The sequence below is a fragment of the Vulpes vulpes genome, chromosome 9 (assembly GCF_048418805.1).
Source record: "Vulpes vulpes isolate BD-2025 chromosome 9, VulVul3, whole genome shotgun sequence".
Classification (NCBI taxonomy): domain Eukaryota; kingdom Metazoa; phylum Chordata; class Mammalia; order Carnivora; family Canidae; genus Vulpes; species Vulpes vulpes.
In genome coordinates, this window is record NC_132788.1 from 69,047,270 (window position 1) to 69,069,536 (window position 22,267).

Below are 22,267 nucleotides of genomic sequence, written 5' to 3' on the forward strand. Positions count from 1 at the left end.
GGATATATCTGCATGATATATTTTTAAAAGTTGAATTACATGTAATTATCTATATTTGGCCATTTTTGATCAAGATCTAGAGATGGGGGGGGAGTACCTGGTTATTTTTGCTGACTGGAGGGCAGGAATTAAAATCCATACTATTTCATTGCCCATTTCAAAATTTTCTTTCACTGTGAAGACCATTCAGACAAATCTAGACTACTTATTTTATTTACTGCCATTTGATACAGATGTTTAACTTTATAAACAACACAGTGATATAATAGTCTAATTCTTCTTTTTAATAATAGCACCTATCAGACATTATCCATTTTCATATTCAAATTTGCCCTTTGTCACTGCTTTGAACTTCACAATATATTTAAAAGATTGCCTTGTACCTATACCCTATTTTCTAATTTCTATTTTTCAAATGAAACATACTAAACCTAAAACCGTATTGAGAAGCGTCTTTAAGAAGCTACACACACACAAAAAAAGGACACACTTCAGTATGATTTGGAAATTCAGGGTAATTATATTATGAACACCAAGTCATACCATGCTACTGAAACAAGACTGTTGGTGCTTATTAGAAGGTAGTGCACAAGCTTTATGTAAAACTTTATAGTTAGAGTCAACCCTGCCCAAAGCTACCATGATCTGAATCAGCTGTACAAAATGACATAAAACTCATAGTAAGAGTGAGACATAGGCCACCCTTGGAGATTTTCATCCAGCCAGTCTATGGTAAGGACTGGAGACTTCTATATTCACACATTTCCTTATGCCAATTTCTTGCTCATCTAGGTTAAGACCCATAGTTATAGAAAAATGCTGGTGTACAGCCTAAAGGTCTGAGTTCAAATTCTGACTCTTTCTGAAACAGTCAGCTAAGATCCTGGTTTTCCTTTTCCTCTTCTGTAAAATGAAGGACTCTCCTCTCAACTCTAAACTTCTACGATGATCTAATTTAAGATCTTACTGTCAAAAATGTTTTTCTGTCCCAATCCTACAATAAAAATACTTATATTATCTTTAATATGAAAAAAGCCTTATTGACATCTGACAGTTGTACACACTTAATTGAAGTACTTTGTGCTTGTTAAACTAAGCCAGTGACAACAGAGTGATCCCTCATTTATATGACTGAATAAGAATGTGAACTTTGTTAGCTGCACACAGCAAGCAGATCAAATGTTATCCTGGATGTAAAATTTAGGAGTGGAACAAAGAGGATCCATTGAAAAAAACTTAAGAAGAGGTGATTTCTGAGCCAGGTTCCACTTGTATTTTGCTGTTCAGTGAACCAACTGATGCTCAATTAGTGCTTCTGTTAAATGAGCTTAGGATTTTCCTCATTTGCATGGGAAAGGATTTATACTATTGCTCAATGAAGCTGCAACTAGGTCAGAGTTGAGAAATAGATGGAAATGTGTGGCTGATTGCACCTACAGAGTCTCAATTAATTCTTGGCTACAACATTTAATGAAACAAGCAGTAACTCATTTGCATGTACAAATCTACAGATTCTCTGTTGGAGTTTGGCTAGAAAATAGATGAGATGAGAGGACAGATTCTGAAAAACTCTTATTTTTGACATGTCTGCTTAGTTATAATCATCTCTTATTGAACTTATATTTAGGAGAAAATACTCCTTGCTTTGTGTACATACAAATGTTAAAATGAAAGCTGATGGTTTCCTGCCTCTGATTTGGGGCCCCAAACAAGACCCATAAAAATACTTCTTACTTGTTTTCTTCAAGAACTACATGGCAAAAAGTCTTCCACGAATTTAGAATAATTTCTTACCTGATGCTTTGGTTCTTAACAATTCTGATGCTTTACTTGGTTCTCCAATCCCAATGCTGTTTCCAGCAACGACGCGAAATTCGTATTCCACCCAAGGATTCAAACCAATCACTGTTGCATTGTACGTCTTGCCATTGAGAATTTCTGGAACTAAAAAGGGAGTGGCACTTCAGGCATCAAAACTATTAATACTTAACAACAATCAATCAATCGAACAAACATCTGTTTTAGAAAAAGCATCTGAAAACACTGGTGCCACTTACCAGTTGAAACAGCCTGCCAACCCACTGAAAATGGTGTCCGAGCTTGAACAGTAAATATTTGAATGGGACTATTATTATCTGAGCCTGGTCTCCAACTTAGTTGAGAAGTAGTACTGGAAATGTGTTCCACTCTTACATCCTCAGGGGGACCTGGTGGACCTTGAAAAATATGTTTGATGATTCAATTATCTTTTAATAATTGAAAATTATTGAATTCATTGATTTGAGATGGGGCAGTTTATTCTTATCTGTTATACTTAGAAAATAAAGTATTGAACATAAAGGTACTTGTAGGAAATTATTTGAGATAAAGCCCTATTAACTCAGTTTACCTGGTAAGAGACTAATTTAGAAACCATTCTTTGAAAATTAGAAAATTCTGGGGCACCTTATGGCTCAATCAGTTAAGTGACCAACTCTTGGTTCTGGCTTAGGTCATGATCTCAGGGTTGTGGGACAGAGCACCATGTTGGGCTCTGTGCTGGGCAAAGAGCCTTCTTAAGATTCTTTCTCTCCTTCTCCCTCTGCCCCACCCCCTTTCCTCTTAAAAATGAAAAAAAAGAAAAGTCCAAACATGGGATGTTTGATTATCATTTGTTAGGGACCTAATCTCAAAAAGTGAAAACAATTTTCACCTGTTCCTTTTCAAAAGGTAACTCAAGTAAATGAAACTTATATGGAGAACTATAGAAATATATGACTTTGATGCTGCTCTGATGAGAATGTTTATTACAAATAGAAGGCATGCCTAACTTTTAGGGACTGGCGCTGCACACTGAGTCTGACCATTCCTTACAAATACACAAAATCTACTCAAATCAATATCCATATTCATACTACATATGCCCTGGAATCTTAAAGTTTAGAAAATAAAAGATCTGTGTTTTTATCTCACTTTTTTTATCATGATATGGTTGGTTACTCAAAGATCTGCCATTTACTTATTAACATTTCTGGCTGTGAATAAATAATGTGCTCATTTATTTCCACCATTATGCGTACCTCTAACAATGATATCAGCTACAGCAGATAAACTTTCTAGAGTTGTTTTTACCGTGCATAGATATTTTCCTGAATGATTTAACTGAATATTCCTTATCATCAAATCCCCAACAGATTCCTCCTGCAGATAGGAAATGAGAGGGAGATAAAAACATAATCATACCCAGCAGGTCCCCCCCCCTTTTTTTTACAGCTGGATAAATGTTAAATATGAGACAACTCTGAAATTAGGAGATATACTAGTATCATTGTAGTTGCTCATATATGATCCCTTTTCTTATCCCCTTTATTATAATTGCATCCAGAACACAAGCATTTCTGTGAAATACATAACAAAATAAAACAAAAACAGATGCAGCTTCAGAAACAGTGATTATCCATGCAAATAAATGTGGAGAGAATAATTATCAAAGATGTTGATTTCTGTGAAACACTTGATTTATATTATTAAGTACTTAAAAATTTCATCAACTTACCCCTCCAATCCTTTCAAAATGAGTGACTCCTTTTTTTAAGTCTATGACATCTCCATTGAAAGACCATATAAATACAACTTCAATGGAGGGGTCGTGGGACACCTGGCATGGTAGGACTATACTCTCTCCAACTGTAACATCCATTTTGGAAGGTGGAATGGTAATAACAGTCCTTTCTGTTAAGAAAAAATACTATTATTATAAAAAGCTTATAAGATGTGAGTATATAGCGACAAAGTACATATTTTGAATGGTTTTGCAACTGCTTGAAATTATATCAATATAACCTGGGAGTCCTATATCCAGTATCAATAATCTGATCCACTTTTTTCAAATATTTCTGCGTTAATCAGTGTAGCTTATTACCTGTAATAAGGCATAGTTTTACTCATATTTTATAGAAAAAAAAGTTGATAGAAAACTGTAGACTTCAAAAGACATTATTCCACACATGAAAAATGTGCCACACAGCTTTTATTGCCTTTTTTTTTTTTAATTCTGAAATTTTAGGTGCAACATTACAATTCATACACTGGTTGCAGCTCTAGTGCATTAATGCATTAATTGCATTAATTTCATATGCTATGAGAAAAACTATGTCATTAAGATCATAACTACCAGAATTTATATAGAAAATTTTAAGCATAAGTGTATATTTACTAGTTATGAATATAATATTTATTCTATTTCTAAAATAGCTGTGATAATTTTCTATTTTATCTAAAGGCACAACATGAAGAGGAAAGAGGTATGTCCTCCCTCTCTTACCTAGATTTTGCAAAGCTAGAATTCTACATCTGTCATAAAAAAAATCCCCTCTATAAACATTAGTCACAGTGCCAATCATTGTTCTACAAGCCAAGTATTTCACTGACCAAAATTTCAAAGGTCTTTTCCAAAAGTGTTCTAATGGATTCGAGAGTCCTGTATTTCTCTGGTTAAAAGAAAGTCATGGTGATAGATCCTATCTGACCACATTTTTTATAACAAGATAAATAGTTTTGATTTTAGAGGGCCAAGAATTGATTGAAAGGGGAAACTCAGTAACGATAAAGAAGCCCTGGACATACATTTGGATTCAGATCTTACTAAAATAAAATATATTTTAAGGAATTTACATTTAATAATTAGGGGTTTGGGCAAATGATACTGAAAGAGTACTTAGATAAAGAAGTTTCAGAACTGTGAAATGAGAACCTGGAAAATCTCTTTCTCTAAAGATCATTCATGAGATAAAATTTAACCCTGTAGGAGATGGACTGAACCTTTTACTTTCCTTCTGGCTTTACCATACTATTCAAGAATCCAAGCAGGTATTAAGATTGAATTTGTGTGTTTAAATGGGTTAGTGTGCCAACGTATTTTATTAATAGAATGCTTAAGTATTATTCTAATGTTTAAAAAAATTGCAGTTGTTTCCTTAGTAAATATTTGAGAATGGAAAGTAGAAACTAATAATCTTGGGTTTTAAGGTACATATTGATAAAAGAGCCATGGAAAAATAAAAGCACACTGTATATTTCTGCATATAATGCAGAAAATCTAACTCCATCTACATCAGGTATATCTTTATGTTTGCATAATTTATTTATTTTTATGTTTACATAATTTAAAAATTCCATTTCCTTTATTATATTGGATGCATTCACTTTCATTCTAATTATTTTTGGAGAAAAGTTTGGAGAATGATTAAATCCATTCTTAACTCCAAGTCTTCTTCACTTCTCTTCCCCAGAGTAAGGGTTTCAAGAACACTTTTCAGAACTAGAAAATATTTTTCTTCTTGTAGTTTTTTGGAAAAAGAATGTACCACTAATGTCTTATTTACATTTATGAGAGGATGAGTTGGCTAATTGGATGTGTTGGTAGAGCAAAACTGCTCTGATTTAAAGTTTTAGATCATGCAATTAAAGTAATTTTCAAACATTAAAAATGACAGCAACTTCTTCCATTTATGGCACCACAAAGTAGCAAAGTTAGACAAATCACTCCTTGTATACACAGCTCTTTGGTAGTACAGTAATAATGACTAAGACTTCATGAATAAGAAATACTGTATTATAATTTATAATGTTTAGATGTCATCACTAGTTAATTCATTTATTACCTAGTATTTACTGAGCACCTACCAAATTCCAGCCACCTGCTCAGGAGGAAAAAGAAACTCATCAAAGTCACATGGTGCCTGCCTTCACAGAGATTTAAGTCTAATGAGGGAAGGTGACATTAATCCAATCATATTAATGGATATATAGTAACAGCTGTGATAATTGTCATATATTAGAAGTAAATGATCCCACTAAAATGGAGAGTCCTGAGAGGTTTATTGAAAGAGTTGCTTTGGCTGAGGGTAAAAGGCAAATAGAAATTAGCTAGTTAAAGATAACAGGTAGGGGGAAGGATGCCTATGTCGGCAAGAGGAAGGAGCATTTACAAAAAGCCTGTGTGAAGAAGAAACATGGATGGTAGATGCAAAGCAGTGGTTTTGCTGGAAATCCTAGTATTACTGAGTATATTGCAGGAGCAAAAAGAGTTAGTAGAAAGCTGGGTGATAGTCAAAATAAAGACATAAAAGCCTAAGATGTTTTTAGGATCTGCTACATAATCTGTGGGTTACAGTGTGAAATGAAAATGTAGGGTGCCTTGGTCAAAAAGTAAAGAAAGAAGTTCTATTAAAGGTACTAAAATAAAACAAGTAGCTTTAAAAATGTAGTATAACTTATAAAAGGTAATAAGCTAATAGCAATACATGAGTAACAAACAGCATAAACTTGCCAATTGCAAGAAGTGTATTTTTGGTGTCAGTTTTACATAATACATTAAATAATGCTTTATTAAAGTTATCCTGCTTGCTCTAAGCTTTTTCTCATGTTTCTGGAAATTTACTTATTGGAATTTATGTTTTGAAACAACTTCATTTTCAATGGATACAAATGACATCAGTCACTCATGACTAATGTAAAACCACAAATATTTTTCAGTAATTTTTGATTTTGCAAAGGATCTTTCTGCTGATATAACTTACAGAACTGTAAAGAGTCGTTTATAGGATGTGACAACATTGAAATACATTTCTGATAAGTTATTTTGAAATATAAATTTTAGAACACCTAGAGCTGATGATTCCGGGGAACAACTTTTTTTCTAGGAGATTTAACTCTTCATACAAATCCGTTTCGTGTAAGTCTGAATTAAATTTCAAATGTAAATTTAAACAATGGGACTTTAATGTTCTTCCGGCATACCCTGTAACTTCTGAAGGCTGTGCAAGAAACTAAAAGTGCCTTAATGACTTGTGTATAATCCAAAATGCCTATTTATGCATTCTGTTGCTTATCTTCAATTACAAGGAAACGCTCATTAATAATTGGTTCACCTGCAGCTTCGTATAAAAATAGTGTTATTTTCCATTGAGTGGAAAAATCTTTAAATTTAATTTCTGTTTCTAAGCCTTTGGATATTAGCTTTGCAATGTTGGACAAATTTTTAAAACCACGCACGCTAAACTTTTTGAAGAATCTGAATAACTGTGTGATATGCCTCACTGCAATGCTCATGTTCAGGCTTTTATTTTTGCAAGCCTTTGCGGACAAAGTTTACCGCTTGGACCCTGCAGATCCTGTCCGGGTGCTCAGGTTGCAGACTCATTTCTGCAGACGTCACACAGATCACACCACAGGAGCCGATGTGCCCCCCTTCTCAGAGCCTCGGTGCCCCTGACTGCCAGGAGGCACGTGGCTGCCCCGGTACCCACTCCAGCCAAGTACAACCTCAGAGACAAGATGACTAAGAATTTCAAGACAGTGACATCAGGGCTAAACACCAAAATGGGCATTTCTCAGCAGACTCCTATGTGACTGAGCCACACACTGATGCAGCCAGTCCTGGATGTCATTTTTTTTTTTTTTTCTGACAGAAAATGGGAAGCGTTGAATGTAGGATGCAGAGAGGCACCTGGGGTGGCTCAGTGTGAGAAGCGGCTGCCTTGGACTTCGGTAGTAATCTCAGGGTCCTGGGATCAAGCCTTCCTTGTATGGGGCTTCTGGCTCAGTGGGGGGTCTGCTTCTCCCTCTGCCTCTCCACCCTGGGCATGCTCACTTTTTCTCTCTCTTAAATTTAAAAGTAAGAATAGGGCAGCCCGGGTGGCTCAGCGGTTTAGGGCTGCCTTCAGCCCCGGGTGTGATCCTGGAGTCCTGGGACTGAGTCCCCCGTTGGGCTCCCTGCATGGAGCCTCCTTCTCCCTCTGCCTGTGTCTCTGCCTCTCTCTCTCTCTCTCTCTCTCTCTCTCTCTCTGTGTCTCTCATGAATAAATAAATAAAATCTTTAAAAAAATAAAAATAAATTAGGAAGCAAAGGCAATGGTATAGAGACATACTGATATCTGTAGGATGAAAAAATAGATTATATATAAAAAGAAGTCTCTTCCACGAGAATCCACTTTTTATGCAAAAGAAGGGGCTACATCATGGTTGTCTGAGCATAGTTCCCTGTGAGTACTCTCTGGTGGGGTGGGGGTGCTTGGCCAAGGACTCTTGACTGCTGTATCCCATGCCACACCAAATGCAGACCTGTCCTAATCCTGTGTAGGTCGTTCTGCAAGAGCCACAGGCCACTGATTGCTACCCTACAGCCTTCTCTTCTATAACCACGCACAGCTCCAGGCTCAGAATTCAGAGTGGATATCCCACAGAGACAAAAATCACATTTGTGGAGAATGGGAGAGTGGTTCTCTGCCACAGAAATATACAGACTCTTCGACACTATTTTAGGAAAAGAACAAAGACTGTGCTTTAGTTCATTAACGAGTCCTCCTGTGCAAATACTTAAACTCTTAAGGAACTCTAATATCAGAGATTTTTTTTTTCAAACCATTCAAATCAGTCTCAGGGAGCACAGGGATGTATACACACATCTCCTTACTCTTTTCCTAAGAGTCCATATATATACCTGTACAGTAGGTGTAATAGCCCAAAGCTCATGATTAACACTGCAGCACTTGTCGGCTTTTATGGATAAGTGAGATCATTATGGCCTGAATTATAACAAATTAAAAAAAGGAAAGAAGTCCACTATGCTAGACCCTATCATTTGTGAAACTTTGAAATTCTTTAAGCCTCTTTCTCTTGAAACAAAATAGAGATAGCTGTTCCTTTTCATCCTGTATCATTTCAATCTTTTTGCAAACTCCTTAAGTATTTGCAGAAATTCTAGTCTAGTAATTTAAACTTTTTAACATGCATAACAAGTTCTCAGAGAACATGTTAAAAATGTGAATTCCTCCACTCCTACCAGAAATACTGATTCAGGACGATCTGTGAAGGAAACGGAGAATATGGATTTTTAACATGCCATTTTTTCAGTTGATTTTGATGTAGTTAGTCCAGGGACCATGCTTTGAGAAATACTGCCTCAGGTTTTTAAATCTGAATCTGAAATTTCTATTTAAAGAAAATCCAAGTTACGTAAATATATTGTCAGGAAGTCTCTAATGCTTTAGAGCCAGGAAAAAGTCCTAGTGAGTAAAATGTTATTGGTTAGCAATGCTTCAAAAATAAATACATAAAAATGGACTTTCAAGGTTATTTAACTGTAATTAATTCTGTATACTATATCTGCTTTTAGAGTTTCACAGTACATTTTAGCATATTAAAAACTCTGAGAATTTCTGGATTAAAGAAACTTTTAAAAGTATATTTAATTCTAGGTTTCCTACGCTTACTAAAAATGGAGCAGTTTTAATCCATATGACACCTCTTCATACGTCTTGGGATATAAGAGTGGTATCTGAGTAACAGTCCATGGAGAATATGATTCTTGATTTTGGCTCAGGTCATGATCTCAGCTCAGGTCATGATCTCAGGGCGGTGAGACTGAGTCTCAAATTAGGCTCCTTGCTCAACTGGAAATCTGCTTGAGATTCTTTCTTCCTCTGCCTTTCCCTCTGCTCCCACATCTGCATACATATACATGTGTTTTCTCTCTCTCAAATAAATAAATAAATCTTCAAAAAAGAAATACATTTCGAGATATAAGAGATTCTGAAAAAAAAAAGTTTGAAAATACAACTGTCATGGTTGAAAAGGATCAACACACATTCATATACACATGCATATGTGCTTATCTGTGTGTATTTATTTAGCATACATACACATACAGAAATACATATTTATGAGATGATCATGTAAATTTGAAATCTAATTCTGGAATAATTATTAATTTTGTAATATAAGAAAACTAGATTTATTGTTATATTAAAAAGACTCCCTTTTCTTTTAAAGATACATTATGAAATATTGATATATGAAATTATGATGTTTGTGATTTGCCTCTAGATATCTGGGGTGGATGTTGAGGAAGTAGAAGGTGCGGGTATGGCTGAAACAAAGTTGTGTATGAGTGATGATTAACAACCCTGACTGATGGGTGCATGGGAGTTCTTTATACTATTTTTTCTACTTTCCTGTTGTCATTCTCAATAATAATAATAAAAGATAAACAGAAAATGATGAAGTTAGTGAATATGTGCATACAAAATAAGGAAGGATGTTTCCCATTTAGCTTCTAAAGTGATGAGGATATATTACTTTTTGAAGATTATCCGAAATATGAATGACAAACATTCATGAAGAGTTCATAAAATTACAGAATTTTAATGTTTCCATTTTCAATCTATTTTAGTGAGATACAAATCATATAAAAATAGCTTTATCTAACAATCCTATTCTTAATAAGTAAAAGGAAAGGTTTAATAAAATATATAATGCTTTTGAGGAACAGCTTTACTCAAATTCACGTAGTCCTAATAGCCAAAGATGCTTCCAGAACACATCTTTAGTTATGAATACCTCAGGACATATGAGAAGTGATATTAAAACTTCGGTCAGAATTGTTTAGCATAATTTCTTTAAACACAAATGAAGCTTGTTCCCTGTATCAATGGCCAAACACTATTCCATATTTTGAACCCTGACTATGTTTTAGAAAGTAAGGGATGGCAATCCAATGTGTAATTGGCCTTTCCTGACCACCCAGAAAATATTCCTTTTGGTCACTTTTTAGTTGTTTCTTTTGTACCTTCATCTCAACAACAATTGAAACCTTCATCTGTGAGTAATAATCTTTCAATGTCACTGTTCAGAATAATCACTGTTCAGGTATTTCTGAAGTTACCAACTTCTCTCAAATGATGGACAAAACAGGAAAAAAATCACCAAACCTTTCTTACTCTGTACAAACATGTGATTACCTTCATTTGTCTATGACATTATAGGAAATGTTGCTAAGATACCAACATAAAGAAAACTAGTATATAAATAGCACTTCAAACAGGTGACTAAGTTCTCTGATATTTTCTCTCACTAGTTAATTTGTGAAGACTACAAATAATTACTTTAAATCTGGTCCTCTTTGTAATTCCTCAAATCTCAATTTGACATACCCATTAACATAGTAACACTTTTCATGGTTCTTAATTTCTTCTTCCATTTATGTGCTTCAATCTGGGATCATAGGTTTTCTAACTATAGGAATGTCATCAGGAGTGTCATCAGCATTTCTTTTAGCGTCAATTTGTTAGTGACGGGTTCTCAGAGGTTTGTGTGAAAGCATCTCTACTTTGTATTCATTTGGGAGGATATTTTTGCTGGGAAGAGAATTCTTATCATGAATGTCTTTCAGCCCATAAAAAAGGCATTCCACAGTCTTCGGATTTTCTTATTTCTGTTGCTATCGCAACAACCAGGCTTATTGTTGTTCTTTTGAAGATAAGTATCTTTTTTATTAGGATAGTTTTCCTTTTTTCTTTTGGTTTTACTACTATGTGCTTACTTAAACATTCCTTTGTGTCTGTCCTCATTAGGGCTCAAATAATTTCCTGAATAGAATGGCTGCTGTCATTTTCAGTTGTTGTCTTTTTAAATCTCTGACAAATATTTCTTCATACACTACTCATCCCTCATTTTCCTTCTCCTCTCCACTCCTTTTGGAACTACAATTTCACATATGTTGGAACTATTCATATCCAATATACTCCTTATGTTCTTTTTTTGTCTTCCCATTGCGTTTTATCTCCATGTTGAAGTCTGGATATTTTCTATTTACATATCCTCCATTTTACTAATTCTTTTCTCTGTCACATCTAATCTGGTATTAAACCAATTTATATTGTTCCTAGTTTTAGCTTTTGTATTTTTCAGTTCTAGACTTCCAGTTGATATTTTTTATTGCAGTAAAGTTGGTACACAATATTATGTTAGTTTCAGGTGCACAACATAGTGATTTGACATTCTATATATTACTCAGTGCTCACCACAATAAATGCAGTCACCAGCTGTCACTGCATAATGTTATCACAATATTACTGACTATATCCCCTATGCTGTACTTTTCATTTTCATGACTTCTTGGTTTTATAACTAGAAGTTTGTACCTCTTAATTCTCTTCACCTATTTTGTCCATCCCTCCATCTCTCTCCCCTCTGGTGACCATCTCTCTATTTATGGGTCTCTCCATTTGTTCCTTTATTTTTTAGATCCTTCATATAAGTGAAATCATATGGTATTTGTTTTCCTCTGTCCAACTGATTTTTACTACATGCCATTTCCTTTTTTAAAAATTTTATTTATTTATTCATGAGAGATACAGAGAGGTAGAGACATAGGCAGAGGGAGAACCAGGCTTCTCTTGGCGAGCCCAATGTGGAACTCAATCCCAGGACTCTGGGATCACAACCTGAGCTGAAGGCAGATGCTCAACCGCTGAACCACCTAGACATCCCAATACATGCCATTTCCCTTCTGAAATTCATCTTGTCATCTATTTTTAACATATTAATCACAATTATTTAAAAACTCTTGTCTAATGACTTTCATATTCCTATCAGCTGTGACTTATTGCTAATGTCTGATGTTCCTCTGAGTTTTGTTCATTTGGTCCTGGTTCCAGCTATTCCTGGTAACATTTTACTGAATACAAGGTCCTGTGCATCAAAATGCAAATGTTTTTACTTTGTTATACTTTTTTCCAAGAAGATTTACTTGTTTAATCAGGTAACTAAAAACAGCAGAACCCAGTTGGGAATGGATATGAATGGAGTCTGAATGTCACTCATTTTAAGCACTGGTCAACTTTGCTCTGTTTTTATCACCAGGACAAAGTCCTTTAGATGATTCCACTCAAGATTGAGTTGTGCAGTAGGCTTCATTTTATCTGGCTAATTCTGAGCCCCAATTTTTATCTTCCTTGCACTGTGAGGCTATCACAATTTCTGCTTGAGGCATTTTCTGCTTTCTGCTTTTTTTTCTTTTCTTTCCTTTTTTAATTTCTAATTTTACTTCTTGGGAAGTGGCAAGTTTCTGGAAAAAACCCCGGGGAGGGGATCCCTGGGTGGCACAGCGGTTTGGCGCCTGCCTTTGGCCCAGGGCGCGATCCTGGAGACCCGGGATCGAATCCCATGTCAGGCTCCCGGTGCATGGAGCCTGCTTCTCCCTCTGCCTTTATCTCTGCCTTGTCTCTGCCTCTCTCTCTATATATGACTATCATAAATAAATAATAATAAAAAAAATAAAAAAAAAAAAAACACCGGGGAGTGCGGGGATCACCTATTTGTGCATTTCTTTTCCCCAGGATATTGTCCTTCATGTTGCAAACACCTTAGTTACTATCATAATTCCTTTTAAATATAGTTTTTATTTATTTTTAAAAGATTTTAATAATATTTGTGGCTTCTATGGTGTGACATTGGTCTGATAAATCTACTTCAACTACTCAGGACAAAAGTTTCTCCAAATATTAATGCTTAATAATAGATTGTGTTGAAAACATTTAGGCCATTAATCATTAAGTTTTTAGATAATACTTTGAACAGTATGATAACTGATAACATTGGAGAAAAATTATTCTTTTGACAGAAGTAGAAACCCTTAACATAAAAATATACTAATTGTTTATTCAGTCTTTTATTCAAAACCATTTAATTAGTATCAAATCCTTACCTTCTTTCAGGTGTACATTAGTATAAATACTAAGCAAATGAAACAACACTGAACTGAGGAACTAAGAGGACTTCCATCATAAGAGGTAAAAAATCTAATTTACATTTTAATAGGAACATTCTTGTTTCTAGAAGGGAGACCTGATGGAATCAAGACAAATCATGAGGTTGCATGTGTGGGTTTCTCAACCTCAACATTATTAACATTTTGAGACAGATAATATTTCACTGCATGTATGTATGGTGGATTCAGAGTGAGGTGAGGAAGCTGCCCTGTGCATCACAAGATATTTATCAGTATCCTTGGCCTCTTCCCACTAGATGTCAGTAGATCCTTCAGTTGTGACAACCAAAAATACCTCCACACAATGTCTAAGGCCCCCTGGAGGCAAAATCAACATGGTGAAGCACCTCTGTGCAACAACAACATTTGGGAAAGAGATGGTAGTGGTTTAACTAAAGTTTAGTTAAGTGCAGTGGTGAGAAGTAGTTAGATTCTAAATGTATATTGATGTTGAGGCCATCTGTTGGATAACTCCTAGAAAGCTTGGAGTAAAAATGACTAAAAGGATTTGGCCTGGCAAATATCAGTACAGACTATTATTAATACAGAGGGAAAGACTGCAGTAGGAGCAAGTTTTGGAAATAAGAATTAAGAGGCCAATATTAGCATATAGTAAATTGGTAAGTGAAGATGATAAATTGGTGGTGGATTTGGAGAAAGGTATGTATTTGAACTGAATGTATCATTTTGGAATTAGTTTGTGGATGGTACTAACACGATGAAACTGAGTAAGATACCAAATGAGTGGGAGTAGATATAGCAGAGAATACATTCAAGAACAAATCCCTGGCACACTCCAAATTTAGGAAACGGGTAAGATTAAAAGGAATCAGCAAAGTAAATGGAAAAAGAGGGACTTAAGATGTAAAAGGAAAACCTGACAAATGCAGTGTGCAGGCAGCCAAGTGAGGAATGTGGTTCAAGAAGGATGTGATCAATAGTCTGAAAGGTTAAGTAAATGAAGACTGGGAACTGACTGTTGGATTTAACAACGTGGAGGTTACTAGTCACCTTGTTAAGAGCAGTGTTGACGGAACGGTAGGGGAAAAGCCTGGTTGCATTGATTCAAAACAAAGTTGACCAGAAAGGTTGGAAAAAGAAAGCTCATATAGACAACTTCTGAAGAGTCTTGATATAAAGGAGAACAGTCAAATATGGCAGTAGCTGGAAGGGAAGCAGGGTCAGAAAACGTCTTTTTTTTTTTTTTAAATGATGAGAATAACAATATGAAAGTATTCTGGTGGGGATAGTGTGTTACACAAAATAATAAAGATGAAAGAGACAGTGTGAGGCAGACAGAGACAGAGAGAGGAAATTGTCCCTGAACATGAGAGGGAATCATAGCTAGAACGAAAGTGGAAGATTTGGATTTGTGACCCAGTATCAACCAAACTGTGCTTTACTGATTTCTTGATAAATTTTGGTTAAGCAAGAAACAAAGCTTGACTCTTTGTAAATGTTAGTAAAGAAAAATACTACACTACAAAATATAAGATATATGATATCCTGATGAAGATAATTGATTAAACACAGTGTTCATTTTCAGTTTTTTATACATCTAGTAAATGAAGCCAAAAGAAATTTTTCCTAAGACCTAAATCCACCAAAACAGAGATCAAAAGGGGAAACAAAATTTGAGAAGCTGGAATGAAATGAAATGATTTCTAACTGATCTGCCATAGAGCTCAATCCTATTCTGGCTGAGAGGAAGGCAGAGAAGAAAATCCTTGAACATGTCAACCCCCTTTTTGGACTTTATGAATAGGAAACTGTTTGGTCTCTGTAGTGTTTCCCAGGCTCAGGAGAAGACTGGCAAATTATTCTCTTGAGAGGTTATGAAACAGAGTCTCTGAACTAACTGCTCAGTACCAAGCACAGTTAAAGATGAAGGAATCTTACTAAAAACAGGGAAATTAAGGAACATGTACATAGTAAGGACTGAGATCCATGTTTTGTGATGTCATTTAGCTCCGAGGGGGCTGGCTGTCCAGCCTTTGCTCTCTGAGCAGGAAAGCAGGGTAGGAAGGGGGAGGGAATGCTTGTAAGAAGTGGGATTTTATAAACCTAAGAGAAAATCCTAAAAATAGTGTTTTAAAATTTTCCAAGGATATATAGTGGCCAGATCATCCTTGTGTGAAGTCCAGTATTAAATACCCACCCCCGACTTGATCAGAACTTTCTGTAAGAATTTTAGTGCCCCATTCTTAAATATGTGCAGACAAGATTCACAAAGTATCTTAGTATACCTCTTGATAAAGGAAAGGAATTAAAACAAAGAAAGAGGAGAAAGCAGTTTGGGACCACAGAAGCTATGGAGGAAAATGAAGCTAGATAAAAGAAAAAGTTAAAAAAGACTTTTTTTTTTCTTAATAAACTTATTCACAAAAAGTGAGATTGTAGAAGGTCTGGGGGCTGTACTCGGGCGGGGGCCTGGGGAGCTCTGTACATGGAGCTGGGAGACAGGGGAGCCTCCCGGTGGAGGGGTACTTTTTAATAAAAAAAATAATGGGAGCTACAACCACCGCGTCCCCCCTCCCCAATTAAAAAGACACAAAAATAGACGTCTCTAAGTAAATGGGGAGCTTGGGGCTTAAGGGTGTTGAAAGGGCTTCACAGGTGCCAGGGCTTAAAGGGCTGGTCACAGGCACGGGGGCGGCTCCTGCATCAGTTGGTAGAACAGCACGTAGCCCTCGCTGGATACCACCTGGTTTTCACTAATGGGGGGGGGCAATATTTTCAGACAGACAAAAAAAGTGCAAGGTATTACATCAGGGAAGAAAGGTATTACATAAGTCAGAAAATAAAAGGACACTTAGACATTAAAAAAATAGCAAAATCAAAAATTCCCAGAGGGTAGGACCAAATAGATATCAAATGGACAATAGGAGAGACAAACAAAAATACATACAGTTCATATACACATTTACAAACTGTATCTACTATCTAAATTTATGAATATATAAAATATAATAAACTACGCACAGAGATACATACATACATATATACGTACACATACACACATAAACTAGACTACCAGTTTAGGAAATCTAACTTTTTCACTAATAAGTATTATAGAAAAAAGCAATGGAATAGACTATTAAATTATCAGGAAGACATTCCAGGTTAAACAAGTATGAGTTTTTGGAATGGCAAAGTGGACCAAATGCCCAGTATAAAGGCTGAAAATGGATTTACACCACAGCACATCATCAGGCAATTGTGGAATCCTGGGAATAAAGAACTGAGAGAGAGACAGACAGAAAAGATGTCATAAACAAATCAGAAATCAAAATGGTTTCAGCTTTCAGAGCACAGTAACATCTCCATATTGCTAAGAATAACGATTCTCAATCTAGAATTCTGTTTCCAACTAAGCCATCAATCAAATGTAGGCATAGAATAAATAAATTTTCAAACATGAAAGATCTCCAAAAAATTACATTCCTCTTGAATTCTTTCTCAAAAATCAATTGGAAGTTGCATTCTACCAATATGAGTGAGCACATCAAGAAAGGCATGATGTTTAGGTAACTAGGCTCCCATGCAGAAGGGCAGATTGATATTGAAGGGAGACAAGGAAGACAAAATTAAGGAATGGATTATTGTTAAGTCCACTGAAAATTAAGCAAACAAAACAAGACAATTACTAATTCTATGGGAAGCAAATACAGGGAAATCAAAGTCAATCTCTGTAATAAACCCTATACAGAGATAGAAAAAAAAAAAAACCCTACAAACACAAAGAAATCAGTGTGATGGAGTCATTAATTTTCTTCTTTAGCAAGCCAGAAATGGAGGAGTTTTTAATCTTTATAATATAGCGTTCTTCTTCGTACATATACTTGCCTAAGGATTGGATGTTTTCTATCCTCTTGGTCAAGTGCAAGGTTTATCTGCTCAGACATGTGTTTTACTGATTAAAGTCTGTATATTCCACTACAAGCAGAGTAGAGTTTAATTTCATAATATCAATTATGCACAATGTAACCATAGCCAATATATTCCAGTTTACCTTCAGGTACCATTACCCATTTATCTTTCGCCTCAATGTTTAAGTAATTTGGGAGAAATATGAAAAGACTACCAAAGACCCAGAATAAAAGAAACAAAGAATAGTCTAGAGAAAGTAATTATCTAAAACTGGAATTGTCTAAATGAGAAAATATGTCCAAGTATTGTGCAAGGTAACACTGAGAAATTCCCTAGCAAGTAATAATGTAAAATGTAAACACAGGTCTTTTATATTAACAAGTAATCAAAACAGGGTCTGGCATCTATTTAAAAAGAGCATGCACTGTAGATTCTGCTTGCTGAATTAGATATGCCAACTACTCAGTTTCAAAGCTGTTAATACATAATATGCAATGACTATTTATGACATCACATTTATATTTGTTTTAAATAGGTAATGTTCACTCTGTCCTCCAAGTATAACTCTGTGCTGTGCCATAGTAAAGCATCAGATTGAAGAATTTTGTAGTTTGACAGGAAATGGAATTAGGAAATTTTATTTTGCCTGGCCACAGGATCTAGTAGGAAGAGGATGTTTTCTTCTGAACATTGATGTGGAGAGGAGGGCGGACAAAATGAGAAAATAAAAGCGAGAAGATGAAAATCAGGGTGAATTGTGTTCATCTGATTACTCTTTTCCCTGTCAGCACTGCCCTCCTCCAGACCCATCCCTCACCTGGGCTTGAAAGAATTTGCTAACTGCTTCCTTGAGTATTAAAGATCCATAGATTCAAAACAGAACTTGCACCTGAGGGTCTTTTACATCGTAATAATACACATTATCCCTAAAAAAATGGCACTAGAACGTAAGTGACCACCATGCCATGTTAGAAATAGAAGGCTCATGCTGCGGAAGCCTAATAGTTTCTTTTAGCAGAAGAATGGAATCAAGGACATATTACTAAACTTCCAATTCCAAATACTCACGGCACACATGTGTTCAGGTTGGGGAGAGAAAGTGAAGACGAAAATACTTACAGTTCAAGTTATGTTTTACTGCACAGACTAAACCTGCTGTTGATTAAAGTTTTGTTTTGTTCATTTTCAATAAAAACAAAGTAGATACCTAGTGGTTTAAGTCAAGTGAAGGAAGCCAGATATCAAAGCATGTAAATATACTGTATGATGGCACATGTAGGAAATCAATGGCAGAAAAGAATCCTAACAGTGGTTGCTTCTCTAAATTGGGTGGGAGCAGGAATTAAGGGATTACCAAGCAGCAGGGTGGAAAGTTCTATAGGGTGATATTAATGTTCTGTATTAGGCAGAGTTTGGGATACAAAGGTATGTTCGCTTGCCAAAATTCAGCGAACATACACTTAAGATTTGTGTATTTCATTACATGTAAAATTCACCTCAAATGGAAAAGAATATAAATAGAGATTGAACTCTAATAAGTGAAAGCTGAAGTATTTAGGAAAAGTACTAATTTTTGCAAGTCACTTTGTTTTTATTTCCAATGGACTTGAAACAATATCACCTGAAACTGCATGTGTCTCATGCAGTTACTATTATATAAATTCAATGGAAGATAAAAAGAAGGAAAAAGGTTCTGTTCTTACTAATACAGGGGCCATGGTCAAATTGTTTTAACAATCTATGCCTCGGTCTCCCCTTGTGTAAAAAAGATAATGATTATTTGCTTCACATTGTTGTGAGGGATCATTGAGATGACTTATGTAAAGCTCCTATCACAGTGCCTGGAACATAGTATATATTTAATAAATGGTGGTTAATGATAATAGTAATAAAGGATACAACACCAGTAATAGTAAAAACAAATTCTTCATGACCTCATGCTAGTTAGTAATAGAGCTAGTTCATCTAATTCCTAAGTCTGCACTCTTCATGACTTTGAGAAGTGGTGTATACTCATCTGTCTGGCTTCCTCCACTTAGCTTGAAAGACTAGCTATACGCTTCCTACTTTTATTAAGAATAAACAAAACTGGGGATCCCTGGGTGGCTCAGCGGTTCAGCGCCTGCCTTCGGCCCAGGGCGCAATCCTGGAGTCCCGGGATGGAGTCCCGCTTTGGGCTCCCTGCGTGGAGCCTGCTTCTCCCTCTGCCTGTGTCTCTGCCTCTCTCTCTCTCTACGTCTATCATGAATAAATAATAAATAAAATCTTAAAAAAAAAGAATAAACAAAACTAAACAAAACTTAACCAATTTGGGCTGAATTTATTCAGCAAAAAATGTCTAGGACAATAAAAAAACAAACAAACAAAAGGTGCAGACCTGAAATTCATTAATATCTGTCCTTTCCATTGTATATTATAAAACACATATTTTTAAAAAACAGCTGTTCAGCCTACCCGGAAATTTTATCGGAGTGATATGTGCTACATTTCTAAAAGACAGTGGACTAAATTGTTACAGATCAAAATAACATCAATGTTGTTTTTGCTTAAATAAATGTTCTAGGGGGTTTTGTTGTTGTTTATTCTTTTTTCTTTCTTTTTTCTTTTTACATTTTTACTTGAAGGGATTATGGAACTCAAGTGTCAAGATTTCACTCAGCATGATTTTCAATATTGGTGGGGGAAAGAAAATTCCTAGCCAGTATATAAATTCACTATGTATTTTTTCACCCAAATAATGCTTCCACTAATCATTTTTAAATCAAAGTTTTCTTTTTATAAAAATGCTTTAAATCATTCTTTGTGGAAAACTGAAGTGCATAACTAAACATTATGAAGAAAATATTAGCAGTGCCGGGAGACTTCTCCATAGTGGTGTTTTCAGCCACTAAAATATGACCCATGTATTCCAATGTGCCTTGTCATTTCTGTGAAATTGTACTTTTGGTTTACTCAATAAAGCTGAGCTTCTCAATAAAGCTGGGCTCAACACCTCAAATCCCTTAAACTCCCTTTTGAAGCCACAAAGCCTCCAATTATCTACCTATCTTGGTATTTCTCTTAGTAAATATAGAACCATAATGGTGCACACCATCATTCTGCTGGAGAAAATGGATAGGCCACTCTCTATGCTGGTATAATAAAGACTTCTATCACAAAGAATAAACAACTAAATGAGCAGCAATAAACTTAATTTGCACATTAGATATGCTTTTCCAAGTTCCGACATTTCAGTTGAAAATAATGCTGAAGCAATGAGGCCTATAATTGAACATCCAAAACTTCTCCAGTGGGGAAACAAAAACAAATGTTGCCTGCAAACAAGATCATTTTTATAGCCTGCTGTTATTCTGCTTTTTAATAATTTTTCAAATGCCAAATCAAATAATTTCCCCTTTTATGTGATTTTCATATACCTCTTAAGTGTGTGTACACACTGTAATTCTATGCAAATCCTCCAAAATGAAAACACCTAAACTCTTTCTCTTTTTGATTTCCTGTTTGTGCCTATGGAACATGTCCTCAGATTACAATGGGCATCTTCTGAGGCTCTGGCAATGCTGGTGCTAATTGCACTCCCAATGTTTGAATGGAAAATTGCTTTATCCTGCTGCATGAGTGAAATAGAAATCTCTGACATACAGTGCAGATAACTTCAGAATCCCCTTAACACAGATAAGCCATATCAGCTAAAAACTAAGCTGGAAAATATCTTACTCTTGTAACTATTATCTTTTTACATGTTATCTAACAACAACATTTCTTGCATGACTGAGGCTCATCAGTAAATACAAAGAGAGAGGATTATTTTATCAGCTTTACTGAAATTTCTCATTTGCTCCTTACCACCCTATTACTAGTAAGGTCACCATATGCTGATTTTGTTGTGAGAAACAAAATTATATTTGACTCTGTAGTGACAATCAGATGAACATTATAGACAAGAAATTACACACACACACACGCACACACGCACATGTTAAATCATCATAAACAACCAGATGACTACACTCTTAAGAGTCAGGAGAATGGTTGAATCAATGCATATTATTGTAATTCTTTCTCAGATTAAAGCTTCAAATTAAACCTATAAACTTGTGGGTGGTAAAATAATAATTCTTTGTCAGTAATACCTTTAACATAACTACTTGAAAGAGAATTAGAAGTCCAGTTAAAAGGATATGCTATGACCGACTTATCTTAGACCTGTATTTGCATAGTATTTTCATAGTTTAATAAAAATCATACAATACAGATTAATAAAAAATGAAGTTTCTAAAGATACTTTTATTTGTACTTTATACATTTTGTGTTTATGTAGTTATTTTTAAATGTATGTGTTTTGTGTTACTATGTATGTATGTGTTTCTTTATATGTGGTTCTTGTCAATGACAAAGAAGCAAATAAATCCTCCTTAAAATGGAATGTGGGTATTTCATGAAGATCAAAAATAATGAACACAATTTCCTTCTCATTATTAGATATAAATGAGTGAGAATTACTTGATATTCATGCATATTGATATATGCCCTTTTTGCATATGTAAATGATTCTCTTCTCTGTGCTGAAAATACTGGAACAGTGAGTTCTCTCCATGAAGTCTGTAGCATTTTCATGTAGCTTCACATTTGTTTCCCCCTTGCAGAATAAGAAGTTCTCTATGTATTAGAAATACATAACTACAAACCCTAAAATAGGGAAAGTGAAAGCATTTTAGAAGTTCACTATTTTCTTTTGATCCTCTTTATTACAAAGTGTCCTAAGCTTCACCCCTGAGAAATAAAAAAACCTTCATTTTTTAGAGC

General features: G+C 35.2%; 1 protein-coding gene across 4 annotated transcripts in view; it reads right to left on the minus strand.

Moving 5' to 3' along the window:
• CNTN6 (contactin 6) overlaps nucleotides 1-22,267 on the minus strand; it is a 280,895-nt gene that overhangs the window by 23,582 nt on the left and 235,046 nt on the right. For all 4 annotated transcript variants that reach the window (XM_025984667.2, XM_072720394.1, XM_072720395.1 and 1 more), the window contains 4 exons: nucleotides 3,536-3,711; nucleotides 3,060-3,180; nucleotides 2,058-2,216; nucleotides 1,795-1,944 (listed from right to left, as the gene is read on the minus strand). In XM_025984667.2, coding sequence (XP_025840452.2) covers nucleotides 1,795-1,944; nucleotides 2,058-2,216; nucleotides 3,060-3,180; nucleotides 3,536-3,711 — 606 coding nt within the window. The remainder of the gene's footprint in view (nucleotides 1-1,794; nucleotides 1,945-2,057; nucleotides 2,217-3,059; nucleotides 3,181-3,535; nucleotides 3,712-22,267) is intronic.